The sequence below is a fragment of the Ceratotherium simum genome, chromosome 18 (assembly GCF_057802395.1).
Source record: "Ceratotherium simum simum isolate JZ-2026a chromosome 18, ASM5780239v1, whole genome shotgun sequence".
Lineage (NCBI taxonomy): Eukaryota > Metazoa > Chordata > Mammalia > Perissodactyla > Rhinocerotidae > Ceratotherium > Ceratotherium simum.
The window spans coordinates 42,273,576-42,294,466 of NC_141917.1; the positions used below are offsets into that span (position 1 = coordinate 42,273,576).

Below are 20,891 nucleotides of genomic sequence, written 5' to 3' on the forward strand. Positions count from 1 at the left end.
AACTGTGTTGGGGGGAGACCAAGCAGTCACTTCTTTGCCATGTTCCCCACTCAATCAAAAATAACTTCACTTTTATCTATTTTATACAAAAGAGATCATTCAAATATTGAATTGAAGAGCAGAGAGGAGTTCTTTACTAAAGAAAATAGTCGTCTATTGCTGTTCGAAAGACACCGCTCTCAAACGTAAATTATCCTAGTGTAGAAGATGTGATTAGTGCTTAGATCTTGAGAATCATGTTTTTATTAAAGAATACAAAAGACTAAAAGACTTTTAATAAAATGGTGTAAAACCCCATTATAGAGGTGCCATATACTAAGTAATAAAATGATCTACTCTCAATATATTTTTCATGTTGTCTAATTAGAGTGATTTGAAGATACAGATTCATTTTTTAATACTGATTTCTTTTAGTTTCTTTTTCTAATTCTGGTATAATGTTAAATAAAATTATAAACTAATCGTTAGAAACTTAAAAAGGTATTTTCATGTCACTGTCAACTGTGATCATACTATTCATATCCATAAGTATCAAGTAATTTCTGTGTTTTCTTATCCAGTGGAGCATGTTGAAGGTTGAAGAGAGATAGCTCTCGTTTCACGAAATAAACATTTATTGCGCAGTATGTGCCAGTCATAATGCTAAATACTGAGAACATAGTCCCTGTATACATGGAACTTTAAATTTGTGGGCCAGTTTTTAAGAATTAATAAACTTCTTTTACCTTTTTTTCCTAGCCTAATTCTGGTGAACTGGATCCTTTATATGTAGTAGAGGTACTTCTGCGCTGTAGCAAAGAGAGCCTGAAAAATTCAGCTACTGAAGCTGCAAAACCAGCTAAACCTGATGAGAAAGGAGAGATGCAGGTTTGTACTTTATTTTTTATCTTTAGATTTCAGGTATTTCGTGGATTATTTATAATCACTAGATTTCCTGAATATGATTATAATAAACATTCTGTCTTGATGTCTAAATTAGAAGTTTCCAAGGTATTTTAAGGTATATTAAAGCCATCTACAATATCGGTAGGATGATAAATGGAATTTAAGCTCTCTTGTTTGTTTATCAAATTATGGCAAGGTAAATAATGACAAGGTTAAAGATAAAGAGAATTTAATAATATAAATTTTCCCATGAAGCTGGATTTTACCTGGGCTAAAAAGATGTTTTATCATCATTTTTGTGATCGAATAATTTTATAGTTTTATTCCATCCATGCTGTTTATTACATTCCTGTGAAAATAACGATTGAAACAGTTTTGATAATGAAAAATTCCTACCCAAGTTTCCTTAGTTAAAATCATTTAATTTACTTGTGCTTTTAATTAAATGGAAAACATTCAGTTTGCCACGAGATACCCATTTTCTTAAACGTCTCCTATTTTATTTTATTTTAAAATAATTAATTATAGGTAAAACTTTACTGTAGAAATTCCAAGTATCTATTTCCAGGCTAATATCGTACTGGAATTTTCTTCTTTTTAAACATTGCTTAAAGTCTGTGGCATATTGACTAGGTCTTTTAGGAAATGTCATTGTAATGCTATTTGTTATAGTAAGCTTTGGTTTGTAGAAAGTGAAATCCGCCACTGCAGCTTTATGGGATACCACTTTGGATCAATTGAATGACTATGAGATTCGGAGTTGGCAGTATTTAAGAAGACTGTTCGTTATTAAACATTTTAAAATAATGATTTAAAAGTGTAGTTATTTATAATTCTGAATACCAGCCGGCCTTTGGTTTTTGTTCCTCAATCTTCTAATTTGTTCTCCTCCAGAATTCCACCACCGTTGAAACTTATATAATTTTTTCCCCTTAACATTTATTTTACCAGTTGACTGCTTAACTATAAATGAGGCTAAAACTCTCACAATTTAGCATATATTGGTTGTACCCAAAAGGACCTTTGAAGTTATTGCAGCTTTGAATGGAAAATATTTGGCACACATCCCAATATTCTCCTTCTCTTGTGGGAGGTGTTGATAATAAGTCATGGAGCTCGTTCACACTGAAAGCGTAGACTTTTTTCCAAAGAAAACGATCTAATGACTGATTCATGGGAATTAGCATTTTAGGTGAAACCTGTCTGTCGTCTGTCTCGGTTCTAGGCCCAAATTTTACTAAGCCTAACAGCTGTGCCTATTTTACTTAAAGATACTGAGACGCTTTGCAGTACTTAACAATCGCGATTTGGTTCAGTTCAATAGACAACCTCTACTCTGAAGCTTCACTGGACCCTGGGCAAACTGAATGTCTTTCCTCTGCTCCTGTAACATTTTTTATTCTGTTTATTTCAGCATATGCTGCTTAGGAAATTAAGGGGGAGATGTGTTAGCATAAATTGTATATATAGTCTTCGATGTCAAGGGGTTTACAGCTTAATGGGGGGAGCATTTTGTGCTCAAAGAGCTAGGTGAACATCAAAGATGAATCGCTAGGGGTAGGGTGTGTGTGTGTTTGGAGGGGAGATTAGTAAAGAAAGCTTTATAAAAGAAGTAGTGAGATTTGAACAGACTTGTGGGAATATTCGACCTTTTTTCCGACAAGAATTGCATTCCCAGCAGCGGAAGCAACATGTGCAAAGCATGAAACATCCCTCTTTAAAAAGAACCCCAAGTTGTTCTGTTCTATATTGTTGAATGACAAAGGCCTAAGAATAAAACAGAGAGGAGGACTGTATCTTAAGAAACAGAATATATATATATAATATTGTTTGCTTTTGTAAATTAATATTTTGAACAGGAATCCTGGACATAGGGAAATACTTCCATAGACAGTTCATAAGGAAATCTCTTCTCTCAACTGCAGTGATTGTATAGCACTATTCAGGGTAGGTTTGAACCAGACTTCCTTTGCATGAGATGTGAGGAGGAAGTGGAATTTCCATAGTTATGTTTCCCTCCTCTAACTTCGAGTCTGTGTAACAACAAATTTAACTTTTTATCGGCCTTTGTACAAGACTGCTTTCTAAAATGACTTCTCCTTTTATCTACAGAATAAATACTCTTGAATTTATTTTTCCAGAAAAATAAAATGGCTTAGAATATAGCCAGCTATGGATTACAGTTGATTAGTAGAGGTTAACACTTTAGATAGTCTATTCTAAAGATGGCTTGTAATTTTGTCACTGTTGCTTTGCCAGCTTCAAGTGTGTGTGACTACTGCCCCTTCTCACAGCCACTTCAGGACACTCATTGTCAGGAAATGAAGACCATAATCATAGCGTCTAGATCAGTGATTTCTGTTTTGTTTCTCTAGGCAAAGAACTTACTAGAATCGTTCAGCATTAGATAAAAACATCTATTAAAGAACATAGAATAGAAGATTACAGATTACAACTATATATTTATGATATATAACGATTGCTTGAGAATCAAGATGCCCTTGAATAGTTGTGTTGGAATGAGATTTAGTAGTTTTGTCACTTCTGAAGTTTGCATCAAAAGTATACTATTGCAAATTGAAATCAGATTTTTTTTGGGGGGTAAGCTTTGAACGTATTTAAAATAGCTGATTTAAACTCTATTAAATCCAGTGTGTGGGCTTCCTCAGAGACAGTTTCTATTGGCTGCTGTTTTTCCCTGTGTATGGATCATACTTTTTTTGTTTCTTTATGTGTCTTGTAATTTTTTGGTGAACACTGCACATTTTAATTAATAATCATGTGGCAGCTCTGGAAATCATATGGCCCAAGTTTATTTATGTTGGTATTTATTGTTTGTTTGCTTCTTTGTTTAATAGACTTTTCTGAATTGGTTCTGTTAAAGCTGTATTTTTTGTTGTGTATCGCCATTGAAGTCTCTGCTTGGTTAGCTTAGTAGTCAGCTAATAATTAGACAGAGACTTCCTTAAATGTCCAGAACTATTAAGTTTACCAGTCTTTGCTGAGGGATTCTGCGTGCACATTGCAGCGTACCTTTAACACTCAGCCAGACAGTTGACAACACTACGTTGGCCTTCACTTCTTGTGTGCACAATCTCAAGGTCAGCCAGAGGTGAGAGCTTATTAGGGCCTCCTCAGTTCTTTTTTGAGCATGAACACAGCCCTCCACACACATGTGGCCTTCTAGATTCCTAGGAATGTGTCGGAGCCTTTCAAATTCCCCTATGGACATTTTACTTCCCAGCTTTTCTTTTTAAGCTTTTTGGTTAACCTACTGTTTGCCCTGTTATCCACCACCTCAGGAAACCATGAACAGTTGCCTCTTACTATTTTCAACAAATGCCCCCTGGGAAAAGGTTGTTTACACTGGGCAAGCTCTGAGTCAGGTCAAATAAAGACAGCCTTGTGAATGGAGTCTTCTGGGGGACTACCATACAGGTGAAATAATGACAGTTCTCTGGGAATGGGGTTTTGAAGTAGTTCCAACCCTGTTTTGTCCCCTCCACTGGCTGCCAGGCTAATTTTCGCTCTGATTGCAGGCTATTGGTTTTTTGTTTTTTTGTTTTTGTGAGGAAGATTAGCCCTGAGCTAACATCTGTTGCCAATCCTCCTCTTTTTGCTGAGGAAGATAGGCCCTGAGCTCACATCCATGCCCACCATCTTCTACTTGACATGTGGGAAACCTGCCACAGCATGGCTTGATAAGCGGTGTGTGGGTCTGCGCCTGGGATCCAAACCTGCGAACCCCGGGCTGCTGAAGCAGAGTGTGAGAATTTAACCACTATGCCACACAGCCGGCCCAGGCTGTTGGTTTGGAAAGGTACTGTATAGTGGGCAGTGGAGGAGGGAGTAGGGTAAGTGAAAACACCACAAAGCTTCCTATTGTTACTGAAAGTTGGCCGTTTTTCTAATTGATGCTCCTTGGATTGCTGTAAGCCTTTGGTTAATTTTCAGAGCTCTCAAGAAGTTGACTCTGACACTTTTTCCAGTGTTGTTAATGCTTTTATGGCGAAGAGGACTTTTGAAAGTTCTTGTTCCAACGTTTTCACTGACATTCTTCTGAATAAACTTAGAGAAAACATCTAGTACATTCAGTAGATTGTTATATTACATCAGCTTTTAAATTAGATCAAGACAAATTTAGTTTTTAAAAAATCTAAAATTTAATTAAAAACACATTGGTTTAAATAATTTTGTCTGACTTGACTTGATTAAAATTCATTTGCTTCAAAAAACATCTTTCTGGTTTGGATAAAAAATTCAAAAATCATATTGAGTTTTAGCTTGAAATTTGAAGAAATGACATTGCTTGAAATTCATAGAATGTATTGACTTAAAACTTACTGACTTCTGATATTGTCTGCCTTATCATTTGCTTATCTTAAAAGGGGAAATTGATTTATGGCAAACTTGCAAAGATTCAAAAGGTCTAAGAATAAAAATACTTCCTACTATTGGTATTCTAACAAGTTTCCAATAATTGACCTCGTGATTATTTGGATTTATATAGACCAGTGTTGCATCATGATGAACCTGAATTCTAAGTTACTTTATAAAGGTTATTAGGTTTAGAAAGTTGAATAAACTGTGCTGTGCAAATATTATGATATGTTTTAAAATCCCTGTGAGTGTAGAGATTTAGAATTTCATGGCAACTATTCAGTTGGTTTCTAAACTATCAACTTCTTATTTATAAAACTTAAGTCACAGGATATCCCCTTCCTGTACTTGTAGGAGGGCCTTTGTAGTCTCTTTCCTGTCATTAATGTGAGACTTAGTTGACCATTTCTTGGACAGAGCTTATTATGGGAAGCAGTGTTAGAAATTGGACAGTTTGTTTTCTTTCTCAATCAAGTCTTCACAGAGTAGTGTTTGTCTGTTTTCAAGGAAATTCTCAATTACTTGTGCATAATGAATTCAGCTGCAAGTACACAAAGCATAGACTTGTTCTCTAAAGCCAAGTGAATTATTTTTAATTTTTCTGCTGTTTTGCATTAGGTGCATGTAACTCATTGTGGAAAAATTGTGCATCTCTCCCTCTGAGTGTTGGCTGCCTGGTATATTATTGATTATTTTTCATTTCCTGAGTCTTCTCTTTCTAGCCAAACAGTGCATATAGGATTTGCATAGGTCACAAACTGGTGGTTCAAAAGCCAGTGCACCACACGTAGCATCTTCTTTAAAAATGAATTTGAGGGGCCGGCCCCATGGCCTAGTGGTTAAGTTCGCCACGTTCCACTTCGGCAGCCCAGGTTTGCGGGTTCAGATCCTGGGCGCGGACCTACACCACTTGTTGGCCATCCTGTGGTGGTGACCCACGTACAAAATAGAGGAAGACTGGCATGGATGTTAGCTTAGGGCAGATCTTCCTCAGACAAAAAGAAGGAAGATTGGCAACAGATGTTAGCTCAGGACGAATCTTCCTCAGCAAAAAAAAAAAAAGAATTTGACAGTTTGAGAATAAAAATAATGATAAGTAAAGGATTATAATCAAGGGAAAATAAAATAATCTACAAGTCTGTACTGAGGTAGGTAGGTAGGTAGGTAGATAAAATGTAAAAGGAATGGTGATTTTAGGAAAGTCACCGTTAGGCAATTACCACAAATACTAATTGGCTCAGGCAAGAGTAATTTATGGATGCTAAATCTAGTGAGTTGAAAGTTTAACAAGGAATAGGATATTTACAAAGTCTCTAAAGACTCTCCCTCCAAATTTGTTATTAATTGAAAGGGGAAAGTAGTAACTTTACAGTAGAGAATGCTAGCAGATACCACTTTAAGTAAGTAATCAAAGTTACTGTCACCAATAATGTTGACCAATGGACTGAGAAGAACAAAAAAAGGTCACTTCTGCCAGAAATGCATAACCTGAATATGATGATTCTTTATCATTAGACAAACCTAACTCGAGGGTCATTCTACAAAATAACTAGCCTATAGTGTTCAAAAATGTCAGTCTTTTGAGAGTCATGGGAAAATGGAGGAACTGTCAGATTAAAGGAGAATAAAGAAATGTTACAACTAAATTCAATGTATGATCCTAGTTTGGATCCATAGAGTGGTGGGGGAGAATGGAGGATGGTATAAGAGACATTATTGGGAAAGTAGATGAAATTTTAATATGGACTGTAGTAGATAATATCATTGTATGATCATTAACTGTCTCCCTTTTAATACTTGTACTGTGGGTGTATGTGTGTGTATGTGTGTGTGTACGTATATAGAGAGAATGATAAAGTAAATGGGGCAAAATGTAAAGAATTGGTGAATCTGAATAAAAGTATATGGGAGCTCTTTGTCCTATTCTTGCAACTTTTCTGTAAATTTGAAATTTATGAAAATGTCAGTATCATAAAAGAACAAAAAAGGTAAGGTGTATTCTAGATTAAAGAAGACTAAAGAAACCTGACAATTAAATACAATCAATGATCCTTGACTGGATCCTGGATCCAAAAGTAGTACAGCTATGTGTCACTTAACGACGGGGATATGTTTTGAGAAATGTGTCATTAGGCAATTTTGTTGTGGGAACATCATAACATATACTGAAGGGGAACAAAACTTGCTGCCCCGAAATATGTCTCTAACATGAGGATTATTTTAGGCTGATTTTTTTTTTTTTTTGAGGAAGATTGGCCCCGAGCTAACATCTGTTGCCAGTCTTACTCTTTTTGATTGAGGAAGACTGTCACTGAGCTAACATCTGTGCCCATCTTCCTCTATTTTTTGTATGTGGGACACTGCCACAGCATGGCCTGATGAGCAGTGTGTAGGTCCATGCCCAGGATCCAAACCCGCCAAGCCTGGGCCGCCAAAGTGGAGTGCGTGACCTTAACCACTACGCCACCAGGCCAGCCCTAGGCTGATTATTTTTAAGAAACAAAAGGCTCAGAATTTTTCTTGTTACCGCCCCATTAACTGCCTAAAAGAATTTAGATATAAAAACCTGTCTCAGGAAGTGAGCTGTCACATTAGCATAACATAAACTAGGTGGTAGACAGAGAGTAACCTAGAAAGTCTGTTTGTTGGGCTCCCCTTTATGTTGTTCTGTTTCTGTGTGCCCAAATACTTGTTTTTCAAACTTTGATCCTTTTCAACTACCTATGAATTGCCTTCCTTCCCTTTGAAGTCCCTGACTCTCCCCACCCCCAACATCTTCTTTTGTCTTTAGCTGAGGATGGTATTTAAGGTGAGGGCTTTGGCCATTTTGGTGAGTTACTTGGTTTTCCTGGGTTTCTCCCATGTATACATGTTATTAAACTTCGGTTTGTTTTTCTCCTGTTAATCTGTCTCCTGTCAGTTTAATTCTTAGACCAGCCAGAAGAACCTAGAAGGGTAGAAGAAAATTTCTTCCTCCCCTACGGTGCTTATACAAACCTCAATGTATTACTACTACTCACCTAGGTTATATGGTACTATTCTTTTTTTTTTTTTTTTTTTTTTTTTATTTATTTATTTTTCCCCCAAAGCCCCGGTAGATAGTTGTATGTCATAGCTGCACATTCTTCTAGTTGCTGTATGTGGGACGCGGCCTCAGCATGGCCGGAGAAGCGGTGCATCGGTGCGCACCCGGGATCCGAACCCGGGCCACCAGTAGTGGAGCGCGCGCACTTAACCGCTAAGCCATGGGGCCGGCCCCTATATGGTACTATTCTTATGGGACCACCATTGTGTATGCAGTCTGTCACTGAACAAAGCGTCCTAATGCAACACATGACTGTAGTAGCAGTAGTAGATATAGTGATCTATAAGGGACAATATTGGGTCAATTGAGGAAATTTTAATATGGACTGTATATTAAATGATATTTAATTTATTAAATTTTTATGATCTCATCATGGTATTGTGGCTATGCAGGAGAATGTGCTTGTTCTGAAAAGGTACGTGCTGAAGTATTTGCTGGTGAGGTGAAGTGACATGTTGTCTACAAATTAATTTCAAATGGTTAAAAGAGGAGGAGGAAAAAGGAAGACAGGAAAAAAAAAACACCCCCAAAAAACCCCTCAAAAACTTGTTTAGAGAGAGGAAAAGCACATATGGCAAATTATTAACAGTTGGAAAAATCTAATTGAGAAAATCATTGAGAAAATACAATGGACAGTTTATTATATTATTTTTTTCAGTTGTTTTCAAATAGAAAGTTGTGGTTGTCCACTTTAAACAGTGCATGCTCTCCATTTTTTCAGTCTCCATCTGTCTCACTTATTAATGCTTAACAAATATTATCTACCTTTTCTCTTTGGCATTTAAGTATGATTTCTGCCATTTTAGCACTGGATATGCAGATTTGCTGAAACATATTTATTTATTACACTAAATGACATTTTTAAAGGTGTTTAGGCACTATTTTAAAGTACTTTACATGCATTGTCTCATTTAATTCTCACAACAGTTTAATGAGATACATATAATTTTATCCCTATTTCTTAAATAGGGGAACTGATGCTTAAAAAGGCTAAGTGACTTGCTCATGGTCACACAACTAGCTGAAGACTAAATTCAAACCCAGGCAGTCTTGACTTTGGAACCCATGCTCAACCGCCGTGCCATTTTGTTCAGTAAAGCTCTGTGAATTTCTTATCAGCAAGCGAATGACAGTTGTTTTTTCAGTGGTGATCAGTGTAAAGGTAGCCATAGGAGAGCAACACACTGATGAATTTGGACCTGTGAAAATGTTAACCTCTTCTCAGTTTATAGAGGCCCTCTGAATTTAAAGGAAGCAAAATAGCATATTTGATGATGAGGGAAGGGTATTCTTGTCAGGAGAAAGCATGGAAGCTGGGTAATCTTGAAGATTGTCTAATGGAGTATACTGTTTCCTCTGCTTGAAAAACTTTTTTCATCTCCTCTTCATTCTGGCTCATCCCTAGCTTACATGAACTGTACTTGGCCATCTAAACCTAAGTAGGAGTCTTTCCTTCCTCTGTAGTGCTATAGTACTTTTAGGTATTAAAAGTGCCAAATACTGAGGACACAAAAGTGAATAAAGTATGGATTGTGTATTGAGGGAATCACTTATTTTTTATTTGCCTGTTATTTAGAGGTGTGAATTAGTTTTTACTTTTTAAATATAGTCTCTACTAAGATAAAAGCTTCCACAATGATTATTATCTACTTATTATACTTGTCACATATTGTAAATGCAGCTTCCTTTTAAGGGTTCAAGTTAAATTTAGGAAATGGCAGAATTTGAAAATGTGCAATTTTAATTATAATATATAACTTTTTGTTGGTAGGTTGTTCCAGTTTTGGTGCATCTCCTGTCTGCTATCAGCAGTGTTAGGCTTTACATTCCTAAAGACCTTCGACCAGTGGACAATAGACAGAGTGTTTTAAAATCAATACAGGTATACATGCTAATTTTATAAATTTAATGTAAATATAAACAGGGTTTATAACAAGGGAACTGAAATGCTTTTAAATGTATTGCTTTCTTTCAGAAAAACTAAATACTACCAATAATAGTAATTCTTTTTAATAAAAATAGTGACAGCAGATGGTACATGTAGATTGTTCTCTCTGTAAATCTACCAACAAAGTGAGTTACTAAAGGGGGGCTCACAAAGGAAAACGTGGCCACTATTATATGCTAAATATGTTTTCCGTTATTTGTTGAGTGAAAACAACTATAGACTGTATTACAAATTTTATGCATAAAATCATGTGCCGGGATTTTTAACCATTTTTTAGTATAGTTAATAAATGGATGAATTAGTTTTATTTTCAATAGGGAAAATTTCGACTTTCTAGAAAATTTTATTTTCTAGTAGGGAAAAAAAAAGAGACTTTGTGAGTTATTTAGTCAATAAATATTTGAATAGCATTTACTATGCAGTGAAGGCTCTATACATACTAGAATCTGAGCCAATAAAGATAAGTAAGCAGGATGCTTTCAGTGTAGAGTAGGAATTTTTAATTTTGGTCCATAGGTGGGCTTCCTGAAATGAATAAATCTCTTGACAGTTTTACAAAATTTTTATGTGGATAACCTTTTTTTTTTTAATTCCTAACTGGCCAAACCCTATCTTACCATTAAGGCCTAAGACCCTGAAAGTCTCCCACAGGGATACCAGCCTACAGTGAGCTATCCCTTCTCTGAACTCACATGCTCATTATATTTAACAGTTAAATCACATTAAAAAAAAAATTAGCCAAAGGGATCTGGACCCTTTAAAACGTTTGTGTCTTTTGACTCAGTAGTGACCTCCCTGGGAATCAGCCCCAAGGAAATAATCAGAAAATTGAAAACAGTTTACACTTGAGATGTTCAATACAGATTATTTATGATGGCAAGAAATTACAACCTAAATATACAGTAATGGGTTTATCAGTAAGTTGTGCCACATCCCAGACTATTGAACTCTAGGTACTAGAATTATTAGTAAATTATATCTCAATATCAGTAAATCATAGTACAGCGATTCAAAATGAGTTTTCAAAAACAAATGCAATGGAAAAATGCACTCCATTTTAAGTAGGAAAGACAAAATTATATATGTAGCATCCTTTTTATTTTTATGTCTATATGCATAGGAAAAAAAGTAAAAGGAAATACTGATTTAGTTTAATCTTAACTAATTTTATCTATAAGATGAAAAATGAGTTTTAAATATTTTGTTTCAGGAAGTTCAGAAACGTTTTCCTGATGGTGTTCCCTTATTAGATCCTATTGATGATATGGGCATTCAAGATCAAGGGCTGAAAAAAGTCATCCAGAAAGTAGAGGCTTTTGAGCATCGCATGTATTCTCATCCACTTCACAATGATCCAAATTTGGAAACTGTGTATACACTTTGTGAAAAAAAAGCACAGGTATAGTAGAAACTTATTTATTTATTTATTTTGGTGAGGAAGATTGGCCCAGAGCTAACATCTATGCCATCTTCCTCCATTTTGTATGTGGGATGCCACCACCGCATGGTTTGATGAGTGTTGTGTAGGTCCACACCTGGGATCTGAACCCGCAAACCCTGGGCCACCAAAGTGGACCATGTGAATTTATCCACTGTACCACCGGGCCAGTCCCAGACACTTACTTTTTATAGTAGAATTCTATGTATTTCACCAAATAAATGAGTATGTATTTTTCATTTTCTTTTCCTGTTAAGAAATGTCTAGCTATCTTTTAAGTAAACTATAACTCTTATCAGCAAGACAAGATGAAGATCATTTTACTATAGTTTAGTATTTGATGTATTTTCTTTTTACAGTTTTTTCTTTTTTATTGAGATACAGCTCACATAGCATAACATTCACCCTTTTAGAGCGTACAATTCATTAGTTTTTAATATTCACAGATATCTGCAACCATAACCACTATCTAATTCCAGAACATTTTTATCACCCAAAAGAAACCTCATACCAATTAGCAGTCATTGCCCATATCCCCCACCCTCCAGCCCCTGGCAACTTCAAAACTACTTTCTGCCTGTATGGATTTGCCTGTTCTGAAGATGTTCATTTAAATAAAATCATACAATATGTGGCCTTTTGTGTCTGCCTTCTTCCACTTAGCGTAATGTCTTCAAGGTTCATTCATATTGTAGCGTGAATTCGTTCTTTATTGCTTTTTATGGCTGAAGAATATTCCGTTTATGTATATACCACATTTTGTTTAACCATTCATCAGTTGATGGACATTTGGGGTTTTCCTACTTTTTGGCTATTATGAATAATGCTGCTATGAATATTTGCATACAAATTTTTGTGTGGACATAAATTTTCATTTCTCTTTGGTAGAACTGCTGGGTCATATAGTAACTCTGTATTTAACTTTTTGAGAAACTGCCAAATTGTTTTCCATAGTGGTTGCACCACTTTACATTCTTACCAGCAATTTATGACAGTTCCAATTTCTCCATTTTCTCACCAAAACTTGTTATTGTTTGGATTTTTAATTATAGCCATTGTAGTGGTATAAAGTTGTAGTATTTCAGCTTTTTAGGATACTTAGCTGTAATCTCTAACCAATAAAAGCATTCTTATAGCCATTCTGAATAATGAATTTAGAAAAAGCTTTTTGAAATGAACATATTTCTTTCCACTATCCACTTCTCTTCAACTAGAATCTTTTGTACTATACAAATGTCACTTCCTCCTTGAAGCTTGTAACTCCTTGCTATTATGCTTTTTCAACTTTTGTCACATGCCATTTTTATCATGTTTGTCTTCCTCTCCCATGAACTAGATTTTAAGCTCATTAGTCTCAGGTGTTTGATTTTAGCTTATTTGTGCTTTCCCATATCTCCCATAATGATCTGTCTTTATAAAGTAGATACCTAGTATTTATTGAATAAATATATGAGTAGAAACTTGGCTTAATAATGTGTTTAGTTTCATAGTTTTATATTTTATAGTTCATAGTGTTTAGTACATCAGAGTACTGGAAATAGGGTACATAGTTAGCTGTCAATAAATGAGTCACTGACCACCATCATTGCCTTTATCATTTCTACTCTTAAATTGAAGTGTAATAAATTGTCTGCAAAATTCCAGCTGTGAATTTCAGCTTCTCAATCCCTAAACTTTTCTTTCTGTTAGTGTTTTTCTGAACTTCAAGCCACCACTTCAGGATCCCAGTGTTTTCTTGCTCTTGTACTGTCATTCTCTTGCCACAGTTGAAAAGTATGTAGTATTTGCTGATAAACAGAATTTTAAAGCTCATGCACTCTAAAGGATGACCTCAAAATACATTTTTCTTTTAAGCTTTCATCTCTGTCTGCAGAATAAAGACCTATTCTCTTTGCTAAAGCCATTTCCAGCTTAGGCAGATCTGTGATATAATTTGACAGCAAAGAGAAGGAACACTTTTCAGGGCATCATGGGGGAAATATAAGTAGTCAAGAGATAAGATTATATACCTTCATCTTTTTTTTTCTTTTTTTTTTTTTTCTTGGTGAGGAAGATTGGCCCTGAGCTAACGTCTATTGCCAATCTTCCTCTTTTTGCTTGAGGAAGATTATCACTGAGCTAACATCTGTGCCAGTCTTTGTCTATTTTGTATGTGGGACACTGCCACAGCATGGCTTGATGAGCAGAATGTAGGTCCACACCCGGCATCCGAACCTGTGAACCCTGGGCCGCCGAAGCAGAGCGTGCGAACTTAACCACTATGCCATCAGGCCAGCTCCTACCTTTGTATTTCTTTTCCTGTTCTCTAAGTTACCTCCTAATTCCCTAAGGGTGAAAAGCTAGAACTGTTAGGATTGCTACTTAGGAGCATGATTAATTGTCAAATGAATCCTGTCTGGGGGAGCCTATCCGAATTCACCACTGACGTTTTCTACCTCCTGCAGGTTACCTTGTCTAGGTCATGGCTATCCAACTCTCCCCTCCTTCTAGACCTTCCTCCTTATCCCTTCTCATTTAAGCAAGAGCCGTGCTCTATTCCCCAACTTCTTAAGCTTTTAACAATTCCTAAATCTCCCTACTCTACCTTAAATTTTTCAAATGGATGTTTTATATTTTCCACATATTTAACATTTTTGCCAGTATTTAAGAACTGCAGATACTAGTAGTTAAGAACATCAGATACGTCATTCCTCTTGTATAATATCCTGGGAAAGTATCTAAGAAGCTCCTAAGTCCCCCTGCCCCATTAAAGCTTTAATAAAAGAGAAGCTAAAACAGAGAAGTATCTTCTAAGATGTCCTTATAGAATATTTTTTGTTTCACTTCATGAGTAAGTCCCATTTCACTTTTTCCCTTTATTACTGAACTTCCTTTATGCTTTCATATGCCTTAGATTGCAATGGATATTAAATCTGCAAAGCGAGAACTAAAGAAAGCAAGAACTGTCTTACAAATGGATGAGCTCAAATGTCGCAAACGTGTTTTAAGGAGATTGGGATTTGCTACTTCTTCTGATGTCATAGAGATGAAAGGACGAGTGGCTTGTGAGATAAGCAGGTAACACCTGGTTGTTCCAGAAAACCAATTTTTAAATGGAATACTGTTTTTTAAATAAGGGCTTGTTAATCTTCTGGGAAAAAGAGCTGTCTTAAAAATATAAAGTTTGTACAATACCTTCCATATTAAATGCAGGTTTTGACCATGAAATTAGAGAAGGAGAATTAAAAAAATCTCTTGGATCCCACAGTTAACCCAAACACCTTCAGCATTTTGATGTATTTCCTTTTTTTTTTTTTTTAATGTATTGTAGGTTTGTTACACAATTGTAATCTCAGTTTATACACAATTTTCTATAGTTTTTATTTTTTTACAGTTATGAACATTTTTCCATCTTGAAACTTAGTCTAATAGCCAATATCCTTTTATATGTATAGCAGATTTTATGAAAGTTTTGGGCTAGCAGTAGAGTATTATAGTATATACCATATTATAGGCCACAGCTTAAAATTGGATATAAGCTATTGTCTGTTTTGGTAATCTTTTGCCACGTTACAAATGACCTTAAAACTAAATGACTTAAAACAACAACATTCATTTCATTCTCTCTGGTGGTTTCTGTGGGTCAGATATTCAAGAAGAGCCCATTGGACACTTCTGGCTCAGAGTCCCATGTGATTGCCAACAGCCTGAAGATATATCTTGTTTTGTCCATAGTTAGGACCATTATTCTCAATGAGTCCATAAAAGACGTTTTTAAAACAGTTTTTTATGTCCCCTCTATGGCCCTAATGGACGGAGCCAGAGAATTACAGGCCTTATATATGGTTTCAGACTTGCAGACATTCCTGGTGAGGACTTATTCATATTGTTCTTATTGATGATCTAGTTCAGATGTTATGAACTGAGATGTCCACAGGCGCTAAGAGGAGACTGGCGAACAAGACAGTTGTTGGCCACTGAAAGGGGGCAGCGACTGCCTAGCCCCAATTAGTTGTTATTACAGAATAATGTGATATCGGATTTTCCAATTTAGAAAAGCCAAAAATCTGGAATTTTAGGTGAAATCTCTTGATCTTTTAAATGTTCACAAACTAATTCATAATTATTTTTTTAGTTACTGTGTGAGCCAAATAAACATTCCTCAAGTTAGATTTGGCCCACAGGCTTCTAGTTTTCCTTTAACCTGTGATAAAATTCAGCTTAGCTACTTTGTAATTAAAGAAACCTAGAAACCATAAGGTTAATAATTTACCCAGGATTAAATCTAGACCACAACACTGGTCTACTGATTCATATGCCAAAATTAATGTTATTGGAATTATCTTTTTGTGATATTATGTAGTGTTTAATAATTAATACATAAATTAATTTCTCTTAGGTATCTGCAGCTAGATTTAATCTTGGAAGAATGGGTATTGATTTTATTCTAAAATAGAATACTTAGAGAGAGAAAGCAATAACACATATCAACAAGTACATTACATTTCCCCCAAAATTTGCTTCTCCCTCTGCTCACTGTCTTGCTGAATAAGACCCAGCCACTAAAGGCAAAAACTTGGCAGTCATCCTAGACTGGTTCTCTGCCTGTTCTCTCTTCCCACATTTTCCTGAGTGTTTTTTCTACCTCCGTGCTCTTTTAACTTTTCCCACTGACTAATGTGCATCCTTGATTATTTCTTGCTTAGAGTCTGCAATAGTCCTCCTGTCTGTCGCCTACTATCTTGAGTCTCTACAACCCATCCTTTATACTCTTGCTTTCAGAGTATTCTTTCCAAAGCACAAATCCTGTCGTGTCCTTCTTTTGGTAAAAGTCTCTCAATGATTCCCTGTTGCTTTTAGAGTAAATTCCATAATTTAGTGTATTCTTGCCCTTTGCTCTCTAGCCTGTCTGTTGCCACATTCCACACATGATATTTCTTTCATTTAGCATGACCTTTCCCTCACTGCCACCCCATATCCTGCTAATTCTTGCATATTTTTTCCAAGGTCTTCTGAAATTTGCTCTGAATTTCTCTAGTCTGATTTGAGGCTCCTCAACTTTTTTTGCATAATTGTCTGTATAAACCTCTGTTAAATTGCTGTCCTGTGATTATTTTCTTTCTTGTCTGCCTCCCACATTAGATAGACTGTCTATACGTCCTTGAAATAGTCTTGCCTTATTTGTATTGTTGCCCTCTTTGCTTGGCTTAACTCACAGTTTACCATTAGGAACCCAAATTTAGTTTTTGACTTAATTTTTGAATAGTTATAACTGTTTGTAAAGATTGATAGTTCACGACTTTATTCTTTTTTAGAAGTCTTCCAAAAAATAAAGTTTGCTCTTTTTTTAAATAATTAACCCCGCTACAATTACTGAGTGGGTCCATTTAACCCTTTTATATGCGTAAGATACTTTATGGAACTTTGATTATAGAATTCTAGTGAAAAAAATCTTTGTAGTCTTTTTTTAACTTTCATTGAACATGGTTGAGAATTCAGAATTTTTCGTTTTCCACCCATGACAAAGATAAAAATGACAGGGCCGGCCCCGTGGCTTAGCCGTTAAGTGCACGCGCTCCGCTACTGGCGGCCAGGGTTCGGATCCCGGGCGCGCACCGACACACCACTTCTCCGGCCATGCTGAGGCCGCGTCCCACATACACCAACTGGAAGGATGTGCAGCTATGACATACAACTATCTACTGGGGCTTTGGGGGGGAAAAAATAAATAAATAAAATTATTAAAAAAAAAAAAATAAAGTTCCAAAAATCTTAAAAAAAAAAGATAAAAATGACAGAAGGATATTTTACAATTATTACACAAATCAGAAGATAACACAAAGAGACGAAAAGTACTCTAGACAAAGTGATGATGGTGAAATTGGTCGTATAAACAAACTCTCAGACCCTAGGTAAATTCTCAAACTCAAGAATCAGTGAGTGAATAATGTATTTCTAAGGACAAAAAGAAAATTCTGAGATTCTGAGATGTATTATTTTATATATCTGAGGTTATTTTGAGATTATTTATTTTACTTTCTTTTCTGTTCAACAGAAAGGACTTAGTAATGTGATGTTTTGTGATCCTAACTTGGATCATCTCATTTTGCTAAAAAGACTAGTGAAAACAATCTTTCATTTTTTTATGATTTGTATGCTAAATTTTCCTTATACGGTTCTTAAGTGGTCAAATACTGAAGATAGTTGTCAATTTAAGGAAATTGATAAACAGATAATGAAGAGATGAAAAAAAATTATTGGATTGATCATTCTAATCTTTATAATATAAATCTATTATCTTTGTAATATAAATCTGAATGTGAAAATGTTGTACAATCATGGAGCAAAGAAGATGGCCTTTCTTCAATGAAAGCATGACTTGTTAAAGTTTTTAAAAATACTGTATTTTGATGATGCAAAAGAGGAACCAAAAATAATGATAAGCTGGAACCTGAAAGAGATGTATTTAAAATCTGGAGTAGTCAGTAGTACATTTTGACACTGCAAGTGCAAGAAGAAACAGAAGTAATGGTGAGCTAGTCCCTGAGATATATTTGAAATCTGGAATAGTATTTACTAGATGGATATAGTCCAGATTCATGGATGACAGTTGATGAGCAGCAGTTTGTTGCATTCAAAGGCCATTGCCCATCTTAATTATATACATTCTTAGCACTAGGACACTATGGAATAAAATGTGTGTCTGCTATGGGTATATTCTAGTTAAGATTCCTAATAAAGTTGTTTTTCATTATCTCTTTATAAATTATTTGTAAAATAACTTAAAAACAATTAAAAGCGTCCTTGGATCCAGATAATAAATGGTGATGACTATTTTTCCTGGTACACTGAGTTAAGAAATGGTTCTTTATTTCAATGAATATGTGCATTTTGGTATTTGCTAGAGTGGGATCTTTATATAAAATATATATATTGGTAAATACAAAGACTTGTCATTTCCTTAGTTAAATAAATCTTTGTCACTCCTCATTGATTACTCCTCATGGTCAAATAATACATTTATTAAAACTACATTTTAAGGATGTATGTGTACATATGTATATTTTTATATCCTGACATTTGAAATTTATTCTCTCTTTTTGTGGTGGTATAGTGCTGATGAGCTCCTTCTAACTGAGATGATGTTTAATGGCCTTTTCAATGACCTCTCTGCAGAACAGGCAACGGCACTACTAAGTTGCTTTGTGTTTCAAGAGAATGTGAGTTAATAGATTTAGCACATGTTATTTATTAATTCACAATCCTGTAATTTAATTTTAATACTATTATGAATATTTAATTATAAAAATATGACTTGATATTTACATATTACGGGTAATGTTAATTAGAAATCAGTGCCACTTTAACACAAATATAGTAAGAGAGAAATAATTAAATGCATATTATCAGAAAGGAGAGTAAAATAGGATTTTATTTGTGGACAGTCATCATTAATCAGATTCCAAGTTTTAAATTTGTTCTATAACCCATTGTTTGAGGCTCTGGCCTAGGCAGACAGTCCTAGAAAGAGAAAGAAAAAGTAAAATTAGGCAAAACTAGTAAAAATGAAAGGGGATAGTAAGGTTGAATTAATATCCCTCCTCCCAATATTGGAAAATAACTATGAAGCAGCTGATTCTACTAGAAGCTGAAATCTTAGTTTCATAGGCAAGGTCTGAGATAGTGGCCATAAGATTCTCATTGCTGGTTTAGCAATAATTTTTTCATGTGGGTAGTTAGTTCACTTTCAGCAGCTCTTAAAAAAGGAAGTGCTGGATGGAACACCACAAGAATACTAATCACCCTTGTACCTTATTCCAAAAACCTGTATGATTTGTTTTAAAAAGTAAAATGCATGTTTCATGTTTCAAATTTAAAACTTTATTCATTGTGGATGATATGGACAAAATAAGAATAAGATGAGGACATTTGCCTTTAAAAGTAATTTAATACTGCTATCTAAATTTTTAGAGGACCTTTTACCATATACACTTAGTTTAACTTTTAAGTAAATTGTGTAAGACAAATTGTTTTTTCAGTTCTGCCATTGATCTATTTACCTGTTAACTATTTCCTTATTTAGTAATCAGATCAAATACATTACTTCTTGAAGTAGTAGGTACTTTTCTCTCAGCTCCCTGATTACAGATTAGAATTCCAGCTATAGTGGCAATAACAACAAATAGGACAGTAATCCAAAAACAATTTGTGCTCTCCTGAGATTGTCTGCTATGCACCCATGAAGTAATTTGTACATAGGGAATGCATTACTTTACAAAATATTATGTTTGGCTGTTGTTTTTCTTATGTTCAAAATTTTATTACATTAATTTCCAAAATAATTGTTAAGAATGTAACAGATCACTTGGGGATTGGTGGTCTTCTGCCTGTGTCAAACTTTGCCTTGTATTGTGCTTCTTTTTTTTAAGGTGGCACCACAAAAATCCTGTCTTCTGAGAGGTCAACAATGTTACCTTCTCAAAGGAGTTGGGCTTAGCCAAACCAGAACTCTTAAGTCTTGGGGCAGAATGTCACTGTGTGTGGTTAAGTTTTGTTCAGTCACACTGTGTTATATGTAGGGTCATCAATTCTTGTGGTGGCCTTTCAACATTAAGGTGGAAAATTGTATTAAAAGTCACGTGGCATTTTGTTGATACTTTTAAAAGAATGTTTTCTAGCCAAAAAGGAAGGTCAATATAGTAAGATACTTGTTAAAAATACAATAAAATCTGCTTGATATACTAATTTCTATTTAAAAATCTCTTCTTTCTAAAACTGTGCCCCTACATTTTTCATATCATTAAAAGTAGTTTAAACATTACCTACAGTCTTTATAATATGAATATCAAATAACTACAAATATTTTTTAAGTGCCCACTGTGTGCAATGCACAGATCTATGCACTAGAGATACAGTGAAAATTTTTGCTTTCATGAGACTTATGCGAGTGGATGAAGATAAACAATAAAGAAATAAAGTACACACTTATGTCAAATGGTAAGAGGGGTTTGGAGAAAAGTGAAGCAGAGGAGACAGACAGAAATCCTTGGGAGGCTGGGGTTACTATTTTAAATAAGATGATTAGAAAAGGCCTCACTAATAGAGTGAAATTTGAATTGAGACTTGAAGAAATGAGGGAGCAAACTGTGCACATACCTGCGGGAGAGCATTGGTAA

The 20,891-nt window shown here is 35.1% G+C and overlaps 1 protein-coding gene across 1 annotated transcript in view; it reads left to right on the forward strand.

The window, feature by feature from the left end:
• The window catches only part of MTREX (Mtr4 exosome RNA helicase), a 101,784-nt gene that overhangs the window by 64,564 nt on the left and 16,329 nt on the right, over window positions 1-20,891 (forward strand). Inside the window, exons 19-23 of the mRNA XM_004422817.3 lie at window positions 739-867; window positions 10,122-10,232; window positions 11,509-11,697; window positions 14,630-14,793; window positions 18,830-18,935. Of these exons, the coding sequence (XP_004422874.1) occupies window positions 739-867; window positions 10,122-10,232; window positions 11,509-11,697; window positions 14,630-14,793; window positions 18,830-18,935 (699 nt within the window). The remainder of the gene's footprint in view (window positions 1-738; window positions 868-10,121; window positions 10,233-11,508; window positions 11,698-14,629; window positions 14,794-18,829; window positions 18,936-20,891) is intronic.